Below are 26,783 nucleotides of genomic sequence, written 5' to 3'. Positions count from 1 at the left end.
TGCACACCATGCTGGAACTCCCACTTGCCCACAACCTCAAGGCCCTGAAAAGGGGCTTGGGGTTCTTTTCCCATTATGGGTAATGGGCCCCTTATTATACAGACAATGCCAGCCCCCTAGTGAAAATCATCACCTTCCCCTCCCCCCCGCTACCGTTGGCAGAAACCCAGATGGCATTCACACACATCAAGGGCAACATCCCAAGGTGGTGATGCATGCTATGGATGATTCCCTCTCATTCCAGGTGGAGAGTGATACGTCCGACTTTGCCCTGGCTGCCACAGTCAACCAGGTGGCCAGACCTGTAGCATTTTCCCCATCCCCTCCAGGGGCCTGAACTCTAGCACTCAGCCATTGAGAAGGAGGCCCAGGCCACAGCAAAAGCTGGAGGCACTACCTAGCTGACAAACCATTCACCCTGCTGACTGATCAATGTGCAGTCTATTTTATGTTTAATAGCAAACAGCAGGGGACATTAAGAAGTACAAGATCCTGAGGTGGAGAATTGAGCTATCCATCTACATCTACTAGATTTTGTACTGGCCAGGGAAGCACAAAGAGCCCACCCCCTCCCTATGCCCTGTTCCAAAGGACATGCACCAGCGCATGCCTCCAAGCCATCCACGCCAGGGTCTACCACTGTTTTAGAGCTCACAACCTCCCTTACTCAATCAAAAACATCAGGGACTGACCCAGAGCTGGCTGGAAAATGCCTCAATTTTACCAGCCGGAGAAGACTCACCTGATTAAAGCAGCCCACCCTTTTGAATGCCTATGGACTTCAAGGACTTACTCCCTTCCACCAACTGGAAAATGTATTTTCTCAATATCATCAATAAATACTCGTGCTTCTCATTGCCATCCCCTGCCCAGACATGACCACGGCCACAGTCATAAAGTCACTATGCAACCTGTTCACTCTGTTCAAATACCCGTGCTATATCCATAGTGACCAGGGATCCTCATTTATGAGTGAGGAGTTTCACTAGTTCCTGCTGGCCAAGGGCATAGCCACGTTCAGGACGACAAGCTATAACCCCTGATGGAATGGCCAGGTAGAAATGGAGAAATCCACTGTTTGGAAGGCAATCCTCCTAGCCCTCAGATCAAAAGGCCTGCCCATTTCCCTGTGCAAGAGGTCCTCTTTGAGGTGGTCCACGCTACCAGGTCCCTCCTTTGATGCTACCCTGCATGAAAGGATGTTTTACATCATCAGGAAGTAAGCATTGCGTGCCACTCTACCATCCTGGCTGACTGGGCCCATTCTGCTCTGGAGGCATATCAGGAGCCATAGGTACACCTCTTCCACATGAACCCCTAGTACACGGTTTCCATCCTGGACCTAGCGCATGCAGAGGACCCCTCGATCGACCAATCAGTCACCCCCCCCCCCATGACCACCGATAACGTAACCAGGAACCTAACCCCACTAATTGCACCCAGTATCCCACCACAACCCCAGACTGAGCAAACCCATGGCCCTATTAACCCCTCTCAGCCACCAGAGACCCGGCCTGTCACGCGAAACATCGGCCAGGAGCCAGGAACCAGCAGCAGAGCCACACCCGGCACAGCACTGGTCACAATAACAGACAAGACGACTGGGCACGCTGAATTTGTAATGTACATTGATGCCCTTCACCCCACCGGACTCTGTTTTAAAAGAAGGAGTGAATGTGGTGGAACCACTGTATACCTGTTAACACTGTTTGTATGAATGTACTGTCTGGGCTTGCCTGCCCCTGTACCTGTGATTCCTCCCCTCAGAATCCCCATAAAAGCTGTTACGCCCAAACCTCTCCCTCAGTACCTGCCTTGGAATTGGCCCAGCAACATGCGAGATGTGCTGATGATTTATGGTGATTAAAGCCTATTAATTACTATTTCTAGTCTAATGTGGTTAATTGATAATGCTTCAGCACGTCGCATTGGATCAGTCAATATTTCTTCCCAGGAGTGTAGGCAGGTTCTGGTTTCCCCAAATGCTTAGGGAAACAGGGAGAAAGGTATTCACGTTCCAGCACAAAACTGTTCATCAAGCCACACATTTGCTGAGATTTCTCTTCAGAGATGCTGCCTAGCCACTGTCTCCCTGACTTATCTTTCTTTCATCAATATTCTAGCATCTGCAGTTGCTTTATTTCTTTTGTCAGTTAACATTTCGAATCAGAAGCCCTTTGTAAGATAAAGTCTGGCAGCATTATCATGGACTGAAATAGACAGTCAAAATTTTGCATAGGAATCTTATGTTGAGAAAATGTTCCTGTAAACAAACATTAAGATAAATAAAAGCTTAATTCAACCAGCAGCAACTCTCTTAAAGGGACCGAGTAAGATACAAATTCATTTACAGTTCCAGCAGGAACAAGGAGATGCCGTGGCAGAAGCCCGGTTGGAGTGTGAAAAACTCAAGATGGAGAAGAAGTCTCATCGGGCTGAAGACCTCAAGCAAACAGATCCTCTTAAAGAATTGTTTGATCGTGGGTTGGGCCAGCAAGATAGACTGACAACACTTGGCAGGAGGAGGATGGAGCCAGTAGCCAAAGAAGAACCAGCTTAAACTAGCAAGCAAGATGAAGACTCTGCCAAGGCACTGCAGGTCTCATTCACTGGCTTAAAAGTTAGTGGAACTGGAACTGGGAACCTCACTGGTCCAGTACTGAGTGAAATGCCGAAGACAGAGACTCAATCAGTGGTATCTGAAAGTTCAAATGTGAATCCTGATGATAGTATCTCCAAGGTTATGAGCATCAAAAGATCTTCAAAGTCTTCAAAGGCATCTAGAGCAAATACAGCTTCACATGCTTCAAGCATATCTGCTATGCATGCTAATGTGCAAGCGGACTTGGCTATTGTCCGTGCACGACAACAGTGCTCAAAGAAAAGATATGCCTTAGAGGATGGGGAGGTTCAAATTAGGAATCAGTAACTGAGGCATGAAGCTGAAATCAAGAAAAAGCACTCTGAGCCCAAACAGTCCTTCCAATTGCAGGAACACTTCACTTGTGAATGTGCAGGGATTGTCTACTGCGTCCAGTACTCCTGCTTCCTCCTTTGTGGTCTCATCTACATCGGGGAGACAGACGTGACTGAGAGGTCGTTTCATTGAACACTTTTTCTCTCGGTTCGGAAATAACGGGGAGGTCCCAGTGACCAAAAAGATTTCAATTCCATCGCCGACATGTGTGACGAATGTGCTACGATTAATCTTCGGTTTAATGTTAAACTGTACTTCATATTTATATGCCTTAGTGAGGTTATTTTGTGGGATTGCTTTCAGGGGCACAAAGACAACACATTTGCATTTTAAAAACACAGAGCGATTTTTTCAAGATGGCAGCTAATGTCATCTCAGAGACAGAAGTTTACGGTGTCTACAGTTGAAGCAGAATGATGATAGATTTTACGATGTTTCTTGAGATGTTGAGACTGCTTACCTAGGAAGTATTTACCTGGTCAATCCTAGACAACTCGGAACCAGGAAAGAACTGTGAGAAACAGAAGTACCTTCACAGAAATTACTCGAGACAAAAATTGAGAACAAAGAACATTTATTATACAACAATGCAAAGTTGGGTGCTTTCCCCTTACCCTGGGAATACACACACACACTGATTCTGTCTAAAAGGCTAGAAGACCCTTATCTTATTCAGACTAACTTTACTTCCTACATTCTATTATCTATTATCTATCCTTATCTTATCCATACTAGTTTTCTTCATCTTTCATATTTTCATATTAGTTTTACTCATCTCTCACAATCCTCATTTTTCTTTTAGCTACGCTTCGTGAATTCTCAACTGGAATGTAACTTGGTCTTTTTCCCAGCGAGTCAGTAAACAAACTGCAGTCTCAGCATCATCAGACAGAATTTGGGAAACATACATCCTTTGGGTTATAGTGATCTGACGAGGGGTCCGTTGAATTAAATACTGCACACAAGTCTTTAGGCAGGGGAGCACCATAATGGCCAGAATAACGAGTCCAGCTGCCATAAGGGCTGTGGGTATCAGACTCCAGTTACCAATAAAAAGTCTAGTCCATCCCACACCGGACCGAGGTTGCCAAGTCTGAACCTGGGCATGGGAGGATTTTCGAACTCCTGAAGAAGTGTCTTTAACCGCCTGACCGCTGTGAGCATTGTCATTAATCAGTCTTTCACAAACAATGCCTTCAGCAGCCAACGAGTAATTGAGAGCCAGGCGGTTTTGTTGAACTGTGGCTCGTATCTGTCGTCTTTCTTCAGCCCATAAATTCAGGGCAGTCGCTATCTGGTCAGTGATGATCTCCAAGGCTGCCTGGAGTCTGATTAAACGATTTAAATACCAAGCAGCTGTGGTGTTCTGGAGCAGCTTACGTCGTTTACAACTGGAACTCCCCTTACAGTGGTGGTTCTTAACATTCCGAATGTCTGTGTGACCCAAAGGATGATTTACAGGAGACCAAGTTGGGGAGGGGTGTTTCTTGTCACTGAACCTGTGAGTTGCAGCTTGTCTGCGAACATTAGCATAAGTATCACTGAACTTGTGAGTTGCAGCCTGTCTGTGAACATTAGCATATGTATTCACTCTATCTCTGCTACATGTACAATCCTGACTAACATTCTGTCTGTCATTGTCCCACCATCTTCTTTGTTCTATCTCTTTAAAACTCCTCTTTTTAATATCTGTAGAGGCCAGAATACAAACCAAGTCTACTCCCCTAGGGCCGTTCTGTTCCCCTGGTCCATGTTGGGATCCTATATTAACCCATACTAAATAAGGTACCCCACTATGACTGTACTCTATACCTGTGCCCTGTCTGCATTCTAAAGGTAAATAATTGTCACCTCTGCTGCCCCTATTCCAGGAGGACTTAATACATTGTGAGCAATTTGGTGATTTCCCAAAAATTGGGAACCAACAAGTAAACAAAACAGCAAATGGTAAAAACAACATTACAGCACTTTTTCCCGGCGTAGTGTAACTTTCAGATCAGAAGGATGAAGGACTGCACGCCAGGTGGAGGGTAGATTATCAATGTCGTTAGTCTGTGGTTCAGCAGCTCGTTTAATTCGTTGGATGTGGCTCCATCCCTTTTCTTTCGTTCGCACGGCAGTTTCTGTAATCAAAAGTACACAATAGGGGCCATCCCAGACAGGTTTTAGTTGGTGATCTTGCCATACTTTTACGTATACCCAATCACCAGGTTTAATAGAATGAATAGGATACTCCAGGGGTGGAGTTTGAGCTAATAAGCCCTTCTGTCATAAGTCATACAGAGAAGTAGAAAGTCCCTATAAATATTTAGATATGTTCTGGTCATTAGCCTCAGGGATAGGGGAATCAGTGTGGAATCCCATGTAAGGAAGACCAAACATAATTTCATATGGTGAGACAGCAAGGTCCTTACGAGGAGCTGTGCGAGTCCTAATTAAAGCTAAGGGTAAGCATTTAATCCAGGAGAGGCCAGTTTCCTCATGAAGTCGAGTGAGCTGATTTTTCAAGGTCTGATTCATTCGTTCAACACGGCCTGAGCTCTGGGGGTGCCATGGGGTATGTAGCTGCCAATCTCTTCCCAGTATTTTACACACACCCTCGAGTACCTGAGAGGTAAAATGTGTACCTCAATCTGAGTCAATGGTTTGAATCATACCATTTCGTGGAATCACAGACTCCAGTAGTATCCTGATAACAGTGCTGGCACGATCATTAGGGGTCGGGAAAGCCTCAACCCATTGTGTGAAATGGTCTACCATCACCAGGAGGTATTTGTAAACCCCTATCTTAGGTAATTCCGTAAAATCAATTTGTATCCGTTGAAACGGGCGTACAGCTATATCGCGACCGCCAGGCATTACCTGGCGCATAACTTCCTTATTTACTCTCTGACAGATTGGACAACCCCGAGTACTCTGCTTGGCTATAGTGTATATTCCTGAGCAATGAAAAGACCGTACAAAAGTATCCACAAGTGCCTGTGTTCCCCAGTGTGTCTGCTGGTGGAGCTGATCAATAATTTGCCGTGCCAAGGCTTTGTTCAGCACTTGGTGTCCTTCTGCCGTCCACCACAACCCATCAACAGTTTGACGCATTCCCTGATCCTTCATATAAACCTCCTCTTCCCGTGAAAAGATGGGAGTCTTTTAAACCTCATATGGGGTGGGCAGTAACAGCTGCATGTCTATTTTCTCCGTGAGCGCAGCCTGTTTGGCAGCTGCATCTGCCTGTCTGTTCCCCTGTGCTTCAGGACTGTCACCACTTTGATGGCTCCATACATGAACTACAGCTATTTCCTCAGGTAATGTAAGAGCATCTAGAGATTGGACAATTAAGTTTTCATGGATCAACTTTTGTCCTTTCCCAGTTATCATTCCCCGCTCTTTCCAGATCTTCCCAAAGGTGTGCACTACACCAAAAGCGTACTTTGAGTCTGTGTAGATCGTGCCCACCTTGTTCTCTAGACCCTGGAGAGCTCTACAGAGGGCATACAATTCACAAGATTGTGCTGACCAATGACCGGGAAGGCGACCGGCTTCAATCACTACTCCTTCCTCCCATCCACTACACTATACCCGCTATAGCGAGTGCCATCAATGCAATGGGAAGATCCATCAATAAACCACCTTTCACCCTCCTATAAAGGCTTATCGCTTAAATCCTCTCTAATTTTGGTCTGTAAATCTATTACCTCTAAACATACATGCACTAAATCATTTATGGCATTGTCAGAATTTGGAGAAACCAAGAAAGCTGCTGGATTGGGTTCTTTATTCGTAATCAGGGTTAAATTATCCCTATCCATTAGGATCGCTTCATATTTTAAAATTCTAGAGTCTGTAAGCCACCTTCCAGCACGTTGTAAGAGAATATTGCGGACTGTGTGAGGGGTGTGAACTATCATCGGGGCACTAAACGTAATCTTTCGTCCTTCCTCAACTAAAATAGCAGTGGCTGCGATGGCTTGCACACATTCTAGCCAACCACGACAAACAGGGTCTAAAACTTTTGACAGAAAAGCAATTGGCTGTCTACAGCCTGCCCTCTCTTGTGTTAGTACTCCGGTGGCCACACCTCCTTTCACATTGGTATATAGGTAAAATGGCTTATTTAGGTCGGGTAAAGCCAACACTGGGGCTCTAATAAGGTGCTGTTTCACCAAGTTTAATTCTTTAATCTCTTCCTCTGTCCAGACAACAGCTTCGCCCCCTAGAATCGTGAGTTTATCATAGAGAAATCTGACCAGGCTAGAATAATTTTCAATCTAGATTCTACAGTATCCCACTAAACCAAGGAATTTCCTAAGTTCTTGGGCATTCTTGGGAGGTGGGATCTGTAGAATACTACGTATCCTCTCTGGACTTATTTTCCTAGTCCCCTGACTCACCAGATGACCTAAGTATTTAACTTCTGATTGAACAAATTGTAATTTGGATTCGCTCACCCTGAGACCCTTATTCTCCAGAAAATTCAAAAGTTCAACAGTATACTGTTTAACTAATTCGTACGTTTTTCCCGTGATTAACAAATCATCAACATATTGTATCAACTGGCAATTCTCTCTCCAAGGAGCCTCGTCTAGTATTTTTTCTAAGACCTGGCCGAATAAATTTCTTGATTCTGTAAAGCCCTGGGGAAGGACCGTCCGTCGGTATTGATTCTTGCGTCCAGTAAAAGGATTTTCCCATTCAAAGGCAAACATGTCTCTGCTTTCCGTTGCTAACGGACCTCTTTGAGGTCAATCACACTAAACCATTTACTATGGGGATCGATTTTACCCATTATCGTATAGGGATTAGGTACAACCAGGTGATGGGTGAGAATAATTTTGTTCAGCTCCCTAAAGTCCTGCACTAATCGATCGGTACCGTCTGGTTTTTGGACAGGTAAAACTGGGGTATTAAAAGGTGACATACAAGGTTTGAGTATACCATCTTTCACCAACTGGTCAATTACTGACTGCAGCCCCTTTCGGCCAGCCATAGGAATTGGGTACTGTTTTCGTCTAATTACTTGCTCAGGATCTTTTAAAGTAACTTGCAGGGGAGGAATATCTCACACTCCTCTATTGCCTCTTTTTCCCCCTACTCCAGGATTTATTAGTTCCCGATCCTCCTCTGTTAATACATACAATTGAACCCCGATACCTGATTCCAATGGCCTGGTGCCGATAGCCAATTGGTCCTGTAAATCTCGGCCTAACAAACAAACTCCAGCTTGGGGAACTAGTAAAATATCCTCTGTTATTATCTTTTCTCCCATTTGTATTCTTACATCTCTTAATACAGGGACCGTAAAATCTCTTCCTCCTACTCCCGAAATCATCACTGTCCCCTCTATCTTAACACCCTCGGGTGGTTGTAAAATACTAGACCGGGCTGCCCCAGAATCTACTAAAAAGGTCATCTTGTCACTGTGGGGTCTGTCATGATAATGAATATGTATGAGATGTACCAGAAGTCACGTGGTATGAGAGAGAGATAAGAGCACAAGCAGGAAAACAAAGGAAACTAGAGAATAAAGACTCGGAGAAGTTTACCTGATAAAACTTGTGTTTAATGTTTTATTAACTTCACATTTCGGGCCACAAATGTGACATTGGCGACGAGGATGAAAGAAGCTTGAAGAAAATTAAAGACTAAACAAGATTACAGAGGATTACAGACAACTTCAAGGTGATAAGAATTTTCTCTTTGACTCAGTACTTTTGGGGCTGGAATATTTCCTCATGGCTGGGGCAGACGGTGACTTTCTAACACATAGTGGAATTGCTCATTTTGACCCAACGGGTGATGCAAGCACTGTAAGTGTGAAATGGAAGGCATGGCTGGAAGAATTTGAATCCTACACCGACAGTCGTGGCCTATTTCTAGATACCGGTACAGTTGAACAAAAAGCGCAGAGAAGGGCGTTACTTCTTTTCACGGCTGGACCCGCAGTTCGGGAAACATTTAAGACACTTTTGAATAGTGGAAGAAAGGATGAGTACCAGAAAGCGGTAGATACATTAAATGCACACTATGTAGTGACACCGAATGCTACATTTCAACGCCATTTGTTTTGGAGAACAAGTCAAGAAGATGGCCAGACAATTGCTCAGTATGTGACGAGACTACACTGGCTAGCTGTTGGATGCAATTACATGCCAGCTGATTTGGACAACCAATTATTGGATCAAGTCGTACAGCACTGCAGATCAGATAAACTCAGAAGACGTCTACTGGAAAGAGGGAGTGAGTTAGAACTCACCGATGCTTTAGCCATTGCTCCTGCATTAGAGGCTGTTGAAGGGCAATTTCATACCATGACCCTGAAAGACAACTCAAGCCAGCAAATTAAGAGGCTCTCACATCGCCATAACCAGCCAAGATATACGTCGACACAGGACGTGGAGTGTTATCGATGTGGAAATCGAGGTCACTTTGGAAAAGACCCATATTGCCCGGCCAAAGGCAAAGTTTGCAGAAAGTGTGGAGGTAAGGACCACTTTGCAAAGAAGTGCAAAAGCAAGTCCAATGCAGACCAGAAGAGGAACAGTATAACTTCCAAAGGCAAAGCCTGGGGGAAAGGAAAATATCCTGGAAAGAAAGATACCATTCGCCAGATAGACGGTGACGATGATGATACCCAGGAGGAACAGAGTTGTTACCAATTTACGTTGAATGAAGTACATCATGAGAAGGTCCCAGTGATCATTGGTGGAGTGACAGTGCAGGTCATTGTAGACTAAGGCAGTGACAGTAATGTGATTGATCGACATTTATGGGAGAAGTTGAAAAGGAAAAAGATCATCTGTACCTCAAAGAAGTGTTCCAAGAAACTGTATCCATACACAGCAACCAAACCATTGCAGACCATTGGATGTTTCACTGCAACTGTTGAAGCTGGAGATAAGTACACCGAAGCAGAGTTTATGGTCATAGAAGAGAGGGGAGAACCATTGCTGAGTAGAAGCACAGCGCAAGACCTGGCAGTACTTCATATTGGAGCTTGTGTCAATTCAATTCAGTCATATGAGGATATGAAGCAAGAATTCCCCGCAGTCTTCCAAGGAGTAGGAAAGCTGAAAGGTCGACAATTGAAGCTAGCGGTAGATGCAACAGTCAAACCCAAGGCACAACCAATGCGCCGAACTCCGTTTGGACTTCGTGGGAAAGTCGAAGCCAAAATTAAAGAGTTGATCGAACAAGACATTATTGAACCGGTGGAACATTCGACACAATGGGTCAGTCCCGTAGTGATTGTGCCCAAACCAAAGGGTGACATAAGACTATGTGTTGACATGAGAATGGCCAATGAAGCTATAATTAGAGAACGACACCCTATACCAACAGTGGAGGAAATACTTCAAGAACTAACTACCAGCAAGGTATTCTCAAAAATTGATCTGAAATGGGGCCATCATCAATTAGAGCTGGATCCAGGTTCCCGAGATGTAACAACATTTGTGACTCACTGTGGATTGTATCGTTACAAAAGACTATCATTTGGAATTAATGCAGCTTCGGAGATCTACCAATATGAAATCCATCGAGTGATTCAAGGCATTCCTGGAGTTGCCAACATTTCTGACGACATCATAGTCCATGCACCAACGAAGGAAGAGCATGACAAACGGTTGAGGCGTGTACTATCGAGACTACAGGAAGCAGGCCTTACCGTGAATGGAAACAAGTGCCAGTTCGGTGTTGCAGAAATGGACTTCGTGGGACACAGACTTACACGGGAAGGACTAAACCCTGCAGAGGCCAAGGTGAAAGCTATTGCAGAGGCACGTGCACCTCAGAACGCAACAGAGGTGAGGACTTTCCTGGGATTGGTCAATTTTTGTGCAAAGTTCATTCCTAATTTCGCTACAGTGGCAGAACCACTAAGGAAACTAACCAGGAAAGGTGTACCATTTCATTTTGGATCAGAGCAGAAGAAAGCGTTCACAGCGCTGAAGCAAAGCCTGACAGATGCAAAAACTCTTGGATATTACGATCCGGCGGCATCAACCAAAGTCATAGCGGATGCCAGCCCAGTTGGTTTAGGAGCCGTGTTGGTCCAGATGCATGATGGAGGACCAAGAATCATTGCCTATGCCAGCAGATCATTATCAGATGTGGAAAGAAGATACTCTCAGACAGAGAAAGAAGCACTCGGACTTGTATGGGCCTGTGAGAGGTTCCATGCATATTTATACGTCATTGAATTTGAACTCATCACAGATCATAAGCCATTAGAGGTGATCTATGCACCTAGATCCAAACCATGTGCCAGAATAGAAAGATGGGTACTCAGACTACATCCCTACAAATATAAAGTAATCCACATTGCAGGGAAAACAAACATTGCAGATCCGCTGTCCAGGTTGGTGAAGGATGGTGGTCCACAATCCAAGTCAGAATTGGGAACAGAAACAGAGAGCTTTGTACGCTTCGTAGATATTCAGTCGACACTGAAAGCTGTGACTACGAAGGAGGTCGAGAGAGAATCCGAACGTGATCCAGAACTCATGGAAGTAAGTTAATGCATACAGAGTGGACAATGGGACAAGTGTACTCACAAGGCTTACATTCCCATTAGAGACGAACTTTGTTGCATCGGACAGTGTGTATTAAGAGGTTGCAGATTGGTGATACCGCAAAGATTGAGACTGAAGATCGTATCCTTAGCGCATGAAGGACACCTAGGTATTGTTGGTACCAAGCAAAACCTCAGGACCAAGGTATGGTGGCCAGGTTGTGATAAAGACGCAGAGAGATTTGTTAAAACTTGTCACGGATGTCAAATCACAAGTAGGAGTAATCCGCCAGAACCGATCCGGAGTACGCAACTCCCGACAGGACCATGGATCGATGTAGCTGTTGATTTTCTTGGACCTTTACCGACGGGTGAATCAATTATGGTAGTGATAGATTACTACAGTAGATACTATGAGTACGTGGGGTTGAAGTCCACAACCACTGAAAAAACAATACAAGCGTTAGCAGAGATATTCGCAAGATATGGATTACCTGTTACATTATACTCTGACAATGGTCCACAATTCATTTCAGAGACATTTGCGGAATACATGAGGACCACAGGTATCCACCATCATAAAGTAACTCCGAAATGGCCGCAAGCCAACGGAGAAGTAGAGAGACAAAATCAGTCCATTGAAAAACGATTGAGGATTGCACACGCTGAATGACAAAATTGGCGAGAAGCATTGCTATCTTATGTGGCTGTCTATCGAGCAACGCCTCATGCAACCACTGGAAAAAGTCCTGCAGAAGCATTTTTTGGGAGAAAAATCCGCTCAAAAATGCCAGAAATAAAGGAAATCCGAGACGACCAGGAGATGAGGGACCACGATGCTGAAAAGAAAGGTGCAGCAAAGCTGTACACAGATTCGAAACGTGGAGCCAAGTACTCAGATATCATGCCAGGAGATAATGTTCTAGTGAGGCATGAAACTGGTGGTAAGCTAGACACACCTTATTACCATCAACCCTATACTGTCGTATCCAGAAGTGGCAGTATGGTGACAGTCAAGTCTCCGACTGGAGTCCTGTATAACAGAAATGTATCAGGTGTAAAAAGGTACCAGTCCAGAGATACATCGAGCGAAGAGGTTGAAAGGCCAATACGAGATGCTGAAACTGAGAGACCTGATGATGTTCCAGAGGCAGTTACCAGCACTCCTGATGAAGTGACTAGAGCGCCAGAAACACCCAAAGCCGTGGCGAGCAGTATTTCCGACGCTGAGAGTGAACAACCGAGAAGCGACGACAATATCGCAGGTAGGCCGAAACGAAACCGGAAAGTGCCCAAACGATACGAAGACTTTGTGCCATAGTTTTAATAAGAACTTTGGGACAGTATTTTAATCTTATATCATAAAGTGCATGTATGAGTGCTGTAGGAAGTAAATTTTATGTAGTTGAGTTATAGTATTACCATTAGTTACGATGTTTGTAGGTTTCCGAGGGATATTGGTAAGTGAAGGTAAAGTTTATTTCTGATTAAAGGAGGGATGTCTAACCTGGCGACCATTTATTCAATATTTTCATTTGTGGTGTGTTGATCTGGCTCTGTTTTCTTTCTATGATTATGTATGATAATTGGGCTGTAAGATGAGATCGGAGTGATCGGCGTGGTTTAGCTATATCTGTAGGTTTTTTTTAAAGTTTTTTTTTAAGTTTTTTTTAATTCAGATTTGTTTTTTCTTCTTTTTTGGGTTTTTTTTTCTCTTTTTTCATATATTGTTATTAATTATATCTTTTTTTTTAGAGATAGTTCACACCCTAAACTGATCAAAAATTTTTTTTTATATGATATATTTTTATTCTGTAATATTATTGTTTAATATCTCTGTATTAATTCATTACTTACTATGTATTTTTTTTATATCTCTGAACTGTATGTGTTTATAAATTATAATAATAATAAAAAGATTGAAAAAGAAAAGAAAAGGAGGGATGTCATGATAATGAATATGTATGAGATGTACCGGAAGTCACGTGGTATGAGAGAGAGATAAGAGCACAAGCAGGAGAACAAAGGAAACTGGAGAATAAAGACTCGGAGAAGTTTACCTGATAAAACTTGTGTTTAATGTTTTATTAACTTCACATTTCGGGCCACAAATGTGACAGGGTCCTATGCTTAAATTTACCAATGGTTCTCCGTGCAGCCCCACGGTGTGTATTGACTGAGAACCGTGACCCTCCTATTCATAATCTGCTTCCATCAGGGAGTAAGATCGCGTCTCCCTGGCTCGCATTGGGCATTCTCTCTTAAAATGTCCCTCCTTTTTACAATGGTAGCAAACTAATGCTCCTATTTCCCAATTCCTACCAGAGTCTCCACGGGGTCCCAGGAATGGTCGTTGTCCCCAGAATTCTCCTCTACCCCTGTCTCTGCTCTGGTCTCTACTTCCCCACTCCTGGCGCTCCTCCCAACGTCCAGGAGCTGGCACACAGCCCCTACCTTTTCCTTGCTGTCCCTCCACGACTTTCTTGACTGCCTGCATCAAAATCTTAGCCTTTCCTTTCTGTTTATCCTCAGACCTCTGGACGTATGCCCTTTGTGCGATCTGTAAAAGCTGTGTTATTCCCTGTTCATGCCAATTCTCAGACTTCTGCAATTTCCTTCTAATATCTGGGGCTGAGTTTGTAACGAAGCCCGTTAATACCAATTGTTCACCCGCTGGGGATTCTATATCCAGACCCCCATATTGCTGTATGGCTGTACGCATCTATTCAGAAATGCAGAAGGGGTCTCCTCAGGACCTTGGGGAACCTCAAATGCTTTCTTAAAATTCTGTCCCTTTGGAACAGATTCCTTGATTCCTTTTACCAGATTAACCCTATATTCCTCCATTAATGTGCAACCATCATTAGTATTCTTATCCCAATTTGGTTTTGCCAGGGGAATTTAAGTTCCCCAGGTATTGCCTCTGGTCCCCCTTGGTGTTCCCTATCGCAGACTCTAATCCCTGCCTGGTGAATCATTCCACATTCATCCAAAGTGAACAGAGCCCTAAAGATCGATGTTAACTCATCCCATGTATATATATTTGGTCCCAAAAATTAATCTAATTGTTCAGCATATCCCTGAGGATCCTCTATCAGGGAGGTCATTTCTCTCTTAAAGTTACGCACCTCCGAACTAGTCAGGGGCACATTTACAAAACCAAGACCCCCTCCCACGGGAAGTTCCCTTAAAGGTCTCATCCAGTTAATTTCTGGCTTATAATGTCTAGGTTCCTGCTCTCCGAGAAATGAATCAAAGGATTTTGCCCTTTCCTCCCGGAGGGTCTCACACTGTTCTGAGTCCCAGTCTCCTCCCTCTCTTGTCAATTGAGGTGGTAATCTAGTACTTTGTGAATGGGTCATCATACCACCCCTACTTTCTTCTCCTTTCTTTAGCTATGGGGGAGGAGGGGAAGGTGAAGATGTGTAGAGCATAGGAGAGAGGGGAAAGATAGGAGCCGGCATAGGAGGAGCATAAGGTGGAGGAAGGGAATGTAACACATCCCATCCTTGTGTTTCATGGACAAAAGGTTCCTCATCCTTCTTGTCCTTACATTCCTTTTCATTCAAAACCAGTTGATCAACCGATCCACTGAGCTAGCAGGCTGCATATTCTCTGCTCTCAATATTATCTCTTTGATTTTGATAGAGCCAGATGTTCAATCCAGTCCTCATTGGATCCGAACTTTGACCAATATACTGAATTCCCTTTTATCGGGTTTTTAACCCATTCCAGACAGCAATACCTGACCATGGTCTGTTTGTCTTTCCCGCGGGTTCTCCCCTCACCCCAATCAGATAGCATTAATCCTAACGGACTTTGCTTAGTTATCTGATTATCCCATCCTTCCTTAGGACTCTCTCCCCTGCTATTCATACCTCCCATACTAACAGGTAGGTAAAATTCCTCTTACCGGGATCCAGTAGCTATTCCTAGCGTGCTTCCTTAACGTCCACCCGTCATTTGTTCTCAATGCCTCTTCTCGGATATCACTCGCTTCATCCACTGACCAGTCACCCGCCGTTCGTGAGTCCAGCTGAATCAGCTGGGGTGCACCTACCCTCGTCGTCGGGCACTCTGTCAGTGGAGGCAGTGGGATCCCGAACGAGCCCCCATTTGTGAGAAACAGAAGTACCTTCACAGAAATTGCTCGAGACAAAAATTGAGAACAAAGAACATTTATTATACAACAATGCAAATTTGGGTGCTTTCCCCTTACCCTGGGAATACACACACACACTGGGGCTCACCCAACTTTTATAGTTTATTTCAGTATAGAAGTACCCTTCCCTTTACATTCTTCTGCCTCCTGGATGAGTTTGGCATTAGGCAATCCTGTCTGCCTACGTGCTGTTTCTGTGAACTTGGAGGGCCAGGGGGTATCCTGTCGGTGTCCCATCATGTCATTGTCCTTATTGTCCTTATTCACAAACCTGCCTTTGTCCTTATTCACACCTTCCTGACCCTCAGGGCTTACTAACTTCTTATCGGCAGAACTTGCTAATTCTGTCTAAAAGGCTAAAAGACCCTTATCTTATTCAGACTAACTTTACTTCCTACATTCTATTATCTATTGTCTATCCTTATCTTATCCATACTAGTTTTCTTCATCTTTCATATTTTCTTATTAGTTTTACTCATCTCTCATAATCCTCATTTTTCTTTTAGCTACGCTTCATGAATTCTCAACTGGAATGTAACTTGGTCTTTTTCCCAGCGAGTCAGTAAATGAACCGCAGTCTCAGCATCATCAGACAGAATTTGGGAAACATACATCCTTTGGGTTATAGTGATCTGTATTAAATTCCATCAGCCATTTCTCAGCCCACACCTCCAGCCTTCCTAAATCACCTTTTAATCTACGGTAATCTTCCTCACTGTCCACAACTCCACCAATCTTTGTATCATCCGCAAACTTGCTTATCCAATTCTCCACCCCTACTTCCAGATCGTTAATATATATAACAAACAATAGTGGACCGAGGACCGATCCCTGAGGAACTCCATTGGTCACCGGCCTCCAATTGGACAAACAATTTTCTACCAGTTCAACAAGATGTTTGAAACTGGGAGATGTCATGTGATGATGTAGGGCCAGGACGAGAGATCTGGCTCCTCTGAGAAAAAGTTCTTAAAATTTTCAAAAGTGAAGAGAAAAGCTTGAAATTCATCTGATTTAGTTATAAACAACCAAAGAAAAAAAATGCAATGCTGCCGAAGAAAGACAATGAATCAGAAGAAATTATAGAGAAGACGGAAGAAGTACAACCAGAAGAAAAAGAAGGGCCTATCTTGGAGAAGAAGCCAGGACCTGTGGTGAAACCTACTCTTCAATCGAAGAGGAACTCCCAACTCACCTCCCAGTGAGCTGCAGCAACAGGGATACCCGGACAAGGTGGGGAGAAACTCGACTGAGTAGGTGCAAGGAGTTACGAATGAGCAATCAACAGGAGGCCCTGTTAGAATAGCTCACTAAGCCCACTCGACAGGCTCCCAATCAGTACAAGAGGCTGTCTGAGGAGGGAAAATTTTTAGAGCTAGCAGAAAAAGGAGAGGAAGAAGAAGAAAGCTGAGAGGAAATGTTGTAAGAAGAAGGGGTAAGAAAGAAAGTTAAAGCTATCCCTAAAGTTCAAAATGCACTCATTATAATTATGGAAGAGTTAAAGTTAATAAAACATGATATTAAGAGATCAGAGGCTAAAGTTAATAAAGTATGTGACATTGTTAAGAGATGCAGGAAAAGCACCAGGAAGTGGAAGAAAAAATTAAAAACATTAATTTGGAAAATCAATTTCTTAAAGAAAAAGTAGATAAAAGATTAGATCATGTTGGTGATGAATAAGCAATTTTCTGAAAAAAAAGTGGATTCATTAGAAAATTTTAGTCAAAAAATAATGTTAAGATTATTGGCTTGAAAGGAGAGGAAGGAGAAGATTTTGTTCAATTTTACAATGTTGGATCCCTCAGACCTTTGGACAAGAGCATTTTAAAGGAGATATTGAGATTAAGTGAGCCTTTTAAGTCCTTAGACCTAAACCTCAGCCAGATCAAAAGTAGAGCCAAATTTCTTTGTTATCAAGTGAGGGAAAAAGTTTTGGAATTAGCAGCAAAACAGGCTAAACAAAGAAAAGCACCATTGGAATTTGAAGGGAACAAAATCTTCTTTTATCCTGATATAAGCTTTGAATTATTGAAGAAAAAGAAGAGTTTTAATCCAGTTAAAAATATATTATGGAAGAAGTGATCTACTTTTATTCTGCATTATCCTGCAACTTTGAAAGTATTTGTTGAAGGAGGTCCAAGCAGATTTTTTATGAATTTGGAGCATTCTCAAGAATATGCAGAAAATTTGCCAGACATGCATCAAGAATTGACCCAAAGAGTGGACACTTGAAGCTAGAAAGTTAAATTCTTATGGTGAAAGAAATCTGGAAGTGGTTTGTAACATTGCAGAGATTAGTTTAATATACTAGGAGGAGTGGGAGATATGCTGACTAGTTCCTACTGAACCATGAACATTATTTTGCAGTTTTAATTGCAACACGCCAAAATGGAGAGTGGTAGTAATGTCAATGACAATGCTTGAGGGGGGCTTGCTTTTCCTTTACAATTTTTTTCTTTCTTTTTTCAATTGTACTATTTTGTTTACTGGATTTAATGTTTATTTAATGTTTAAAGGGGAAAAGCATAAGAATTTTCAAATTTTTAATTGAGTAAAGGATTAAAATTCCTGTTTTAATGTAAATGGGCTTATAAATCCTATGAAGAGGAAAAGAGTTTTGACATATGTTAAAGAAAATTGAAAGTAGTTTTGCTTTTCTACCAGAAACATATTAAATGAAAAAAGCATTAAAAATTGAAAGGGGATTGGGTTGGAATGATAGTAGCATTGCATTTTAATAGAAAAGCTAGAGAAGTAGAAATTATGATAACTAAAAATCTTCCAATTAAAATACATAATACAGTTTTAGACCCATTTGTTAAGTTTGTTTTAATAAATTGTCAGATTTATTTTCTGAACAGTGGACATTAATGAATATTAATGAATGAATGTGCCAAATGTGGATGATGGTATGTTTATACAAGAAACCTTTTTAAACATAGGGGAAGCTAATGAAAGTATTTTAGTTGGTGGAGATTTTAATTTTTGCTTTGCCCCTCTATTGGATAGATCTACAAAGAGTGTGTCAAATTCTAAGGCAGCAAAATTAACTTTGTTGTAAATGCAAAATCTGAATTTGGTTGATATTTGGAGAAGGATATATCCTAGAGAAAGGGCCTATTAATTTTATTCTAAAAGAAATGATTCATATTCTAGAATTTATATGTTTTTCTTATCAGCAAGACTTCAATGTAGGGTACAACAAGTTCAGTATAAGGCAAGGCTTATATCAGATCATTCTCCTTTGTTTTTAGCATTAGATTTATAAGCAGGGTATGAATTTTAGATGGAGGTTTAATAGCATATTGTTGAAAAAGAAAAAAAAATCCAATTAGAAATCATAAAAAGCAATTCTTGGACATTAATGCTGACTCTATGGATAATAATTTTTTTCTCTGGGATGCAATGAAGGCATACATATGTTGACAGATAAGTTTTTCTTCTAAAGTTAAAAAGGACTATATGTCTCAAATTAATAATTTAAAGACAGAAATATTGACTCTAGAAAAGGATTTACAAAATCAGAAGAAAAAATAATTCTTTGGAATAAAAAGTTACAGTATAACACATATCCATCTTATAGAATGGAAAAAATGATTATGAGAATTAAACAGATTTTATGAACTGGGGGAACGAGCACATAAAGTCTTTGCATGGCAATTGAAAACAGAACAAGAATCTAAAGTTATTATTGCATCTAGAGATGAGACAGGTCACATATCTTATAAACCCTGGGAAATAAATAATAGTTTGAAGCAATTTTATATAAAATTATATAAATCAGGATCTATTTTCAATTATAACAAAACTGATCGAATTTTAACTCAAGTAACTTTGCCTAAAATAAGTATGGAAGAACAGAAAATATTAGGAGCCTCTTTTACAACTGGAGAGGTTGCAAGGTTGCAAGGGTTATAGCTTATTTATAAAGAATTTAAATATGTGCTGCTTCCTGTTTTTATAAAAGTTTTAATTCAATTGGAAGAAACTGAAAATTTACCTGATTCTTTTAATACAGCAATTATAATGCTAATTCCAAAAAAAGGTAAAGGTGCATTAATGCCATCGTCTTATTGACCAATATTGTTATTGAATGTGGATTTCAAGATAATGGTTAACTATTGGCAAATAGGCTCTAAATTTTTTTCACCAAATCTAATTAACAAGGACCAAACAGGATTTATTTTAAAATTAGGAAATCAGTAGATAATGTAACTAGGTTGTTTCATTTAATTCATCTAGCCCAAAAGAAAGACAATTTAAGTGTAGCAGTGGCTTTAGATGCAGAAAATCCATTTGATAGAGTACAATGGCACTTTCATTTTAAGACACTTGCTAAATTTAGTGTAGGACAAACATTTATAAATTGGATAAAAGCATTATAAATTGATCCAAGAGTAAGAGGACAAATGCTCTTATGTCTGATTACATTAAATTAACAAAATCAAGACAAGGTTCTCCATTATTGCCTGCCCTTTTTGTATTAGTAATTGAACCATTAGCTGAATTAATTAGAATAGACTTAGATATTAAGGGTATTAAAATAGGGGCTAATGAACATAAAATTAGCTTATTTGCAGGTGATGTAATTGTTTATTTGACAGACCCAATAATTCGCTAGGTAAATTACATATGCAATTAGAAAAATACAGACCAGTTTATGAATATAATGTTAATTTGGATAAATGTGAAATTATGCCATTGACTTTTGGTGACTATACCCAATAAAATTTATAAAATTTAAATGGCCTGAATGTATGATAAAATATTTGGGAATTAGAATTGATCACCAGTTATAGAATCTTTTTAAAATTAATTATGGACCATTGTTTAAGAAAATTGAAGAGGGTTGATTTACCAATTATATTAATCGGCTGAATAAATTGTATTAAAATAGATATTTTCCCACAGGTGCAATATTTATTTCAATCTTTGTCTTTTGATATTCCTAAAACATTTTTTAAGAATATAAATAAAATTATAAGGAAATTCTTGTGGAAAGGCAAGATGTCAAGGATTTCTATAGAAAAATAAATTTGGAAATTTGAATTGGGAGGTTTACAGCTTCCAAATTTCGAGTATTATTATAAAGCAGTCCAATTACGATTTTTTTTCTTTGAGGAAAGAGAAAAAGTTGCTTGGGTAGAAATAGAAATGAACAAGGTAGGTGAAAAAGAATCTGAAGAATTTCTATATAAATGGAATGAGGTATTATTAACTGGAGAAACAGGCACACCAATATTAAGACATTTGGTTAGAATGTGGAATGTGGATGGGAGTTCAGGGGTATGGATTAGTGAGGATGTCACTGGTGCAAACTAAATTGATCCTGTTTACATTGAATGACAGAAATTTTATTAATTGGTCAAAAAAGGAATAAAATTTATTAAAGACTGTTATCAAGCCAGATATTTAATGGCATTTGACCAAATGAAAGCTAAATAATACAATATTTGGATATTATCAATTAGAGGCTTATTTACAATAAAGATTAACTACATATTTTTACTGTTAGAAGATGATGAAATAGAAACAATAATATCAAATCCAAATACATTACTTTATTGAGGGGAGTAAAGAAGAAAGATTTTCAGAAATCTAAACAAAGGTGGGAAAGGGTCCTGGGTATAGATAAAAATGATTTAAAAATTGGACACAAATATGTTATGATAGTATGGAAAATACAATAAATGTTAGATATAGAAGGGTGCAATCATACATCAGTTATATATTACACTACAAAAGCTTAATAGATTAAAGCCAGATAATTCAGATATAAGTGTTTTCAATGTAAACAGGTGTTTCTTTTGGGGATATATCAAGGATTGGTCCAGATTTAAAATTGGATTGGTTTCAAAAAGAATTTTTAAAGGTTGTGTTGGTGGTTGCTAGGAAATGTATAGCTGTTTCATGGAAATTGGATACGGATTTGGTATTAGATAGATGGCATGGTGAAAAGCATTGGAAAATATTACTTATAATTTAAAGAATATTTTTTTTTTTATTTGGTCCCCACATGAACCAATTAGCTTGAGTATTTTCAGATATTTTGAACCTACTGGTGCTATATTCTGAAGTCCCCACCTACTGCAAAAGAACATCCATTACACAGGTGCACAAGGAAAGCAAAGAGTGTTGCTACCCACCCATTGAAGACATCTACATGAGGCTCTGCCGCAAAAGGATTGCCAACAGCATAGAAGATCTGGCCATCTCAGTACTACATTCATTCAAATGGTACAGGAACCTAACTTTCAAAAGCAGTTTTATTCCTGAGGTCTTCATATCTGTCCTATTTTTACACGAACTCTACTTGATGTCCATCTCTCTGCATAACTGATCCAGCATTTTTTTGGCATCATTATATTACCTTATTTCTGTTGGATATTTTGTGTACCTGGGAAGCTGCATCAAGTCAGACTTTCATTCCATTTGTACATTTTAATTGTGTATATGACAATAAACCTCATTCAATCATTATAAGCCAAATGAGTTGTGCCAGAATCACAATGAGATACTTGAGTGACTCAGAAGGTCGCATGGCATCCATGGGTAGAAAATAGCCCATCAATATTTCAGGCCAGGACATATTATTGAGATTGGAATCATCTGAGTCTCAAGGTTCCACCATTTCCACCATGTGTTCCTCCACTGAGCCAACATCAAAGATGGACAGAAGATACAGAGAAATCAAGTTAAAGGAGCAGCAGAACTGGAGATGCTGGAACTTTGAGCAAACAATGAGAAGCTGAGGAACTCCAGGACAGGCAGCGGGCATGGAGAGAATGGACATTAAATGTATCTGGTCCCAGAAGGTGTCGAATTCTACATATAATGAGATTTTTCTGTTTGGATCAATCACCCATATGCTATTGGTTCAACTCATGTTTTTTTTTTCATTCGAGGATTGGAGAACATGTCTTGACTGACCTGCCAGGCATGTCTTCCTTCTCAAGTTCATCCCACTTCTTTTGTTTATGTTCTTGCTTTCTAACAACACCCATTCACTTATCAAGCAGATAACCTTGTTTACAGTGTATCTCTATGATCACCCCAGCTTTAGCACATTAATCTGACAGATGAATGAGCTTCCTTACTCTCCTTTCTAATTCTGATGAGCTGTCTTCAACCCAAAACATTTCCTCTGTTGCTCTTCCCACATGCGCAATCTGTCCTGCTGAATATTTCCAAATACTCTTAGTTTTAAGCTAGTAATGGAAAAGAATAGAAGTGGCCAAAGGTTGAGATTCTTGATTGGAAGAAAACAAATTTTGAGGGGATGAGAAAAGATTTGTAGAGTGTGGATTGGGATAAGATATTTTTGGGGAAGGATGTAGCAGATAAATGGAGGATATTCAAAGGAGAAATTTTGAGAGATTTACAAAGTCTATATGTTCCTGTGTGGATTAAAGGGAAGCCTAGAAACTATAGGGAGCCTTGGTTTTCAGAAGATATTGGGAACTTAGTTTAGTGGAAGAGGGATGTGTACCACAGGTATAAATAGCAGGGAATGGATGAACTGCTTGAGGAATATAAGAAGTGTAAAAAGTCAAGAAATTAGAAAGGTGAAAAGGAGATATAAGCTGCTTTGGCAGGAAAAATAAAAATAAATCTAAGGGTTTTCTCTTTCTTTGGCTTGGCTTCGCGGACGAAGATTTATGGAGGGGGTAAAAGTCCACGTCAGCTGCAGGCTCGTTTGTGGCTGACAAGTCCGATGAGGGACAGGCAGTCACGGTTGCAGCGGCTACAGGGGAAAATTGGTTGGTTGGGGTTGGGTGTTGGGTTTTTCCTCCTTTGCCTTTTGTCAGTGAGGTGGGCTCTGCGGTCTTCTTCAAAGGAGGTTGCTGCCCGCCAAACTGTGAGGCGCCAAGATGCACGGTTTGAGGCGATATCAGCCCACTGCCGGTGGTCAATGTGGCAGGCACCAAGAGATTTCTTTAGGCAGTCCTTGTACCTTTTCTTTGGTGCACCTCTGTCACGGTGGCCAGTGGAGAGCTCGCCATATAACACGATCTTGGGAAGGCGATGGTCCTCCATTCTGGAGACGTGACCCACCCAGCGCAGCTGGATCTTCAGCAGCGTGGACTCGATGCTGTCGACCTCTGCCATCTCGAGTACTTCGACGTTAGGGATGAAAGCGCTCCAATGGATGTTGAGGATGGAGCAGAGACAACGCTGGTGGAAGCATTCTAGGAGCTGTAGGTGATTCCGGTAGAGGACCCATGATTCAGAGCCGAACAGGAGTGTGGGTATGACAACGGCTCTGTATACGCTTATCTTTGTGAGGTACATTAAAGGTACATTAAAAGTACAAGAATAGTGAGGAATAAAATTGGGACTCTTGAAGATCAGGGGGGGGCAGGTAGGCTCCATGAGAAGGCAGAGGAGATGGTTGAAATTTGAAATGATTTTTTTTCTTCAATATTCACAAAGGAAAAAAATATTGAGCCAGATGAAGTGAAGAAATATGGTAGGAAGCTCATGAATGATATAAGGATTAATGAGGTGGTAGTGTTGGCTATATTAAATAAGATTAAGGTGGATAAATCTCCAGGTCTTGACAAAATATCCCCTAGGACCATGACAGGGGTTAGTGAACAAATAGTGGGGCATTGACAGAAATATTTAAAATGTCACTAGCCACGGGGGAAGTGCCGGACGACTGGAGGGAGGCTCATGTTGTTCTGCTGTTCAAAAAAGGATCCAAAAGTAAACCTGGTAATTAAGTCTGTAAGTCTGAAGTTGGTGGTGGGTAAATTAATGGAAAGTGTTCTTAGAGATGGTATATACATATAAGGCAATCGAACAACTGAAAAGTGGCAAAGCAGCAGGTATGGATGGAATCCCCCCAGAAGTCTGGAAGGCTGGCGGCAAAACTCTGCATGCCAAACTGCATGAGTTTTTCAAGCTTTGTTGGGACCAAGGTAAACTGCCTCAGGATCTTCGTGATGCCACCATCATCACCCTGTACAAAAACAAAGGCGAGAAATCAGACTGCTCAAACTACAGGGGAATCACGTTGCTCTCCATTGCAGGCAAAATCTTCGCTAGGATTCTACTAAATAGAATAATACCTAGTGTCGCCGAGAATATTCTCCCAGAATCACAGTGCGGCTTTCGCGCAAACAGAGGAACTACTGACATGGTCTTTGCCCTCAGACAGCTCCAAGAAAAATGCAGAGAACAAAACAAAGGACTCTACATCACCTTTGTTGACCTCACCAAAGCCTTCGACACCGTGAGCAGGAAAGGGCTTTGGCAAATACTAGAGCGCATCGGATGTCCCCCAAAGTTCCTCAACATGATTATCCAACTGCACGAAAACCAACAAGGTCGGGTCAGATACAGCAATGAGCTCTCTGAACCCTTCTCCATTAACAATGGCGTGAAGCAAGGCTGTGTTCTGGCACCAACCCTCTTTTCAATCTTCTTCAGCATGATGCTGAACCAAGCCATGAGAGACCCCAACAATGAAGACGCTGTTTACATCCGGTACCGCACGGATGGCAGTCTCTTCAATCTGAGGCGCCTGCAAGCTCACACCAAGACACAAGAGAAACTTGTCCGTGAACTACTCTTTGCAGACGATGCCGCTTTAGTTGCCCATTCAGAGCCAGCTCTTCAGCGCTTGACGTCCTGCTTTGCGGAAACTGCCAAAATGTTTGGCCTGGAAGTCAGCCTGAAGAAAACTGAGGTCCTCCATCAGCCAGCTCCCCACCATGATTACCAGCCCCCCCCACATCTCCATCGGGCACACAAAACTCAAAACGGTCAACCAGTTTACCTATCTCGGCTGCACCATTTCATCAGATGCAAGGATCGACAATGAGATAGACAACAGACTCGCCAAGGCAAATAGCGCCTTTGGAAGACTACACAAAAGAGTCTGGAAAAACAACCAACTGAAAAACCTCACAAAGATAAGCGTATACAGAGCCGTTGTCATACCCACACTCCTGTTCGGCTCTGAATCATGGGTCCTCTACCGGCACCACCTACGGCTCCTAGAACGCTTCCACCAGCGTTGTCTCCGCTCCATCCTCAACATCCATTGGAGCGCTTACATCCCTAACGTCGAAGTACTCGAGATGGCAGAGGTCGACAGCATCGAGTCCATGCTGCTGAAGATCCAGCTGCGCTGGATGGGTCACGTCTCCAGAATGGAGGACCATCGCCTTCCCAAGATCGTGTTATATGGCGAGCTCTCCACTGGCCACCGTGACAGAGGTGCACCAAAGAAAAGGTACAAGGACTGCCTAAAGAAATCTCTTGGTGCCTGCCACATTGACCACCGCCAGTGGGCTGATATCGCCTCAAACCGTGCATCTTGGCGCCTCACAGTTTGGCGGGCAGCAACCTCCTTTGAAGAAGACCGCAGAGCCTACCTCACTGACAAAAGGCAAAGGAGGAAAAACCCAACACCCATCCCCAACCAACCAATTTTCCCCTGCAACCGCTGCAATCGTGTCTGCCTGTCCCGCATCGGACTTGTCAGCCACAAACGAGTCTGCAGCTGACGTGGACTTTTTACCCCCTCCATAAATCTTCGTCCGCGAAGCCAAGCCAAAGAAAGATACATATCCAACAAATCTTAGAGTTTTTCGAGGAGGTTACTAAAAAGGTTGATGACAGGAAGGTGGTAGATGTTGTCTATTTAGACTTTAATAAGGCTTTTGATAAGGTTCCCCATAAGAGGTTAATAAGGTATTAGGTATTAATGATTAAATAGTGAAATGGTTTCAAAGATGGTTGAATGTGAGATGGCAGAGAGTAGTGGTGGAAAATTGTTTGTCGAATTGGAGGCCAGTGTTGAGCGGAGTGCCTCCGGGATCAGCACTGGGTCCACTGCTGTTTGTCATATATATTAACGATCTAGATGTTAGGGTAGCAAATTGGATTAGTAAATTTGCAGGTGATGCAAAGGTTGGTGGTGTTGTGGACAGTGAAGAAGATTATCAAAGCTTACAGGGTGATATAGGACAGTTAGAAGAGTGGGCTGGAAGATGGCAGATGGAGTTTAATACTGATAAATGTGAGGTGCTACATTTTGGTAGGACTAATCAAAATAGGACATACACATTAAATGGTAGAAAATTGAGAAGTGCAGTGGAACAAAAGGATTTAGGAGTCATGGTACA

At 41.6% G+C, this 26,783-nt stretch overlaps 2 protein-coding genes across 5 annotated transcripts in view; one reads left to right on the top strand and one right to left on the bottom strand.

Annotated features, from left to right (window-relative positions):
* Nucleotides 1–26,783, top strand: part of LOC138744548 (zinc finger protein 436-like) — an 84,348-nt gene that overhangs the window by 13,425 nt on the left and 44,140 nt on the right. The window lies entirely within an intron of this gene.
* LOC138744547 (uncharacterized) overlaps nt 3,616–26,783 on the bottom strand; it is a 29,626-nt gene continuing 6,458 nt past the window's right edge. Inside the window, exon 2 of the mRNA XM_069900900.1 lies at nt 3,616–5,100. Coding sequence (XP_069757001.1) covers nt 3,780–4,937 — 1,158 coding nt within the window. The 5' untranslated portion in view covers nt 4,938–5,100 and the 3' untranslated portion in view covers nt 3,616–3,779. The remainder of the gene's footprint in view (nt 5,101–26,783) is intronic.

This window comes from Narcine bancroftii, chromosome 10, assembly GCF_036971445.1.
Source record: "Narcine bancroftii isolate sNarBan1 chromosome 10, sNarBan1.hap1, whole genome shotgun sequence".
Lineage (NCBI taxonomy): Eukaryota > Metazoa > Chordata > Chondrichthyes > Torpediniformes > Narcinidae > Narcine > Narcine bancroftii.
Note: the sequence above shows the minus strand (reverse complement) of the source record. Positions and strands in the feature narration are given on the sequence as shown.